Raw genomic sequence first — 2,168 nt, forward strand, 5'->3', positions numbered from 1 at the left:
CAGCAGCGACAGCAGCAGCAGCAGCAACAGCAGCAGCAGCAGCAGCAGCTACCGTATTGGACATCTTGAAACCTCTTGAGTGCTGCTGGTGTACAGACAATCCCAGTGACATCTGAGTTCAACTTGAAAATTATCTTTTCCGGATTTCGCACAACAACCACTCCTAAGAAGCAAAAACCACACTTTAGGGTTTAGGGTTTAGGGTTTAGAGGCTTCAGGAAGCTCTTCTCACGTTCAGTGGGTCGGGAGAGCTGCGTTTCCAGTCGCTTGAAAGAGCGTAGGGCTTGGTGTTTAGGGTTTAGGGTTTAGCGTTTAGGGTTTAGGGTTTGGAGTCTAGGAATTATGGTTTAGGGTTTAGGCTTAGCAATCGGCACTCCAGCGCACACGAGACTCGGGTTTAGAGCTTACTGAGTTTAGGGTTTAGGGTTTAGGGTTTAGGGTTTATGGTTTGGGGTTAAGGCTAAGCAACAGGCACTCAAACACTCACAAGACTACGGTTTAGGGCTCATCAAGTTAGGCTTAGGGTTTAGGGTTTAGGGTTTCGGGTTTACGGTTTAGGTTTAGGGTTAGCAATAGGTATTCAAGTGCACACAAGACGAGGGTTTAGCGCCTAGAGGGTTTAGGGTTTAGGGTTTAGGGTTTAGGGTCAGCAACAGGTACTCAGGCGCACAACAAACTACGGTTCAGGGCCTAACGGGCTAGTGTTCAGGGCTTAGGGTTTAGGGTTTAGGGTTTAGGGTTTAGGGTTACCTTCTAGGACTGTCCCTTTTTTATTCATCTCTTTAGGGTTTGGAAAGGCCTCGTTGAGGTGTCTGTACAGCACGAATTCTTCGCTCGCCTTTATCACCTCCTCAGGGCCTGCACAAATCCTAAAGCGTAAACCCTAAACCCTAAACCCTTAACCCTAAACCCTAAACCCTAGTTACGCCAAACCCTCCCACCTCGAGGCCTACTTGCGCTTAACTCGTAAGGCCTCAGACAACCGCAACTCGAACTCTAAGCCCTAAACCCTAAGCCCTAAACCCTAAGCCCTAAAAGCTAAACTCTAAACCCTAAACCCTAAACCCTAAACCCTAAACCCTAAACCCTTGCAGCTCCTAAATCCTAGCCCCTCCAGCGCCTCCTTCCCCCAGCAGCTCTCTGCCCCGCGTCTTCTGCGCCCGCCGCGCGCCTGCACGCCCAGGGTCTAGGGCTTAGGGTTTAGGGTTTAGGGTTTAGGGTTTAGGGTTTAGGGTATAGGGTTTACTGATTTGGCAAGACATTGCGAGGGCCAGCCGCGGCAAATAGAAAACCCCCAAAGCTGCATATTTCAAAAGACAAAACGCCAAAGGGCGTTTTGCAAAACCACAAAAATCCAAATTCAATGCAGCGCGCCCAGACTCCAAACCCTTCACCCTGCGCGCAAACCCTAAACCCTAAACCCTAAACCCTAAACCCTAAACTCTGGAGTGAGACCGAAACACGCCTCTGATCTGGCCAAAAACGGCAAATCCAGGGTCTCTATGAGGCGCTGGCTGTAGGGTTTAGGGTTTAGCCGTTAGGATTTAGGGTTTAGGGTTTAGGGTTTAGGGTTTAACGGTTGGAGGCTAGGGTTCAGTGTCTACAAATTTTGCAAGACAACGGCGCGCGAAGCGACTAACGGGACTCCCAATCCCAAACCCTAAACCCTAAACCCTACACCCTTAAGCCTAGACCCTAAACCCTAAACCCTAAACCCTAAACCCTAAACCCTAACTCACGTGGTGCCTAAATAAGTCTCCACGAGCTCCGCAAGAGAAGCCTGGTAAGGCGCCTGCCCTTTCTTCACACAAATCAGCTGGTGGGCCACCTAAGCCGCAAACCCTAAACCCTAAACCCTAGACCCTAAACCCTAAACCCTGAACCCTAAACCCTAAACCCTGAACGTGAGAATGAGGAATAGCTGCAACACAATGGGCAGCAAAACCGTAACTCTGATAACTCGCCAGCCAACAGTGAAGGGACTTGTCCACACTAGGGTTTAGGGTTTAGGGTTTAGGGTTTAGGGTTTACTTGCGTGTCGAAAACAAAATTGAGCTTCACGCCATGCTGGTGGTAAAGAGCAGAAGAGTCTTCGCGGCAGTCGTGGATAACCTGTGCAGACACCCCATAACAGCTGCTGCTGCTGCTGCTGCTGCTGCTGCTGCTGC

At 50.0% G+C, this 2,168-nt stretch overlaps 1 protein-coding gene across 1 annotated transcript; it reads right to left on the bottom strand.

Annotated features, from left to right (window-relative positions):
- Window positions 1–52: 52 nt before the first annotated feature.
- ETH_00037450 (3'-5' exonuclease domain containing protein, related) lies at window positions 53–1,828 on the bottom strand (the record flags this gene model as incomplete). The annotated part of the gene is made up of 4 exons (XM_013380172.1): window positions 53–163; window positions 751–858; window positions 1,247–1,395; window positions 1,740–1,828. Coding segments are annotated over 4 exons (457 nt in total), but the record flags the coding sequence as incomplete, so codon positions are not given.
- Window positions 1,829–2,168: the final 340 nt, after the last annotated feature.

This window comes from Eimeria tenella, genomic scaffold (genome assembly GCF_000499545.2).
Source record: "Eimeria tenella Houghton genomic scaffold, Eth_scaff4539, whole genome shotgun sequence".
Classification (NCBI taxonomy): Eukaryota; Apicomplexa; class Conoidasida; order Eucoccidiorida; family Eimeriidae; genus Eimeria; species Eimeria tenella.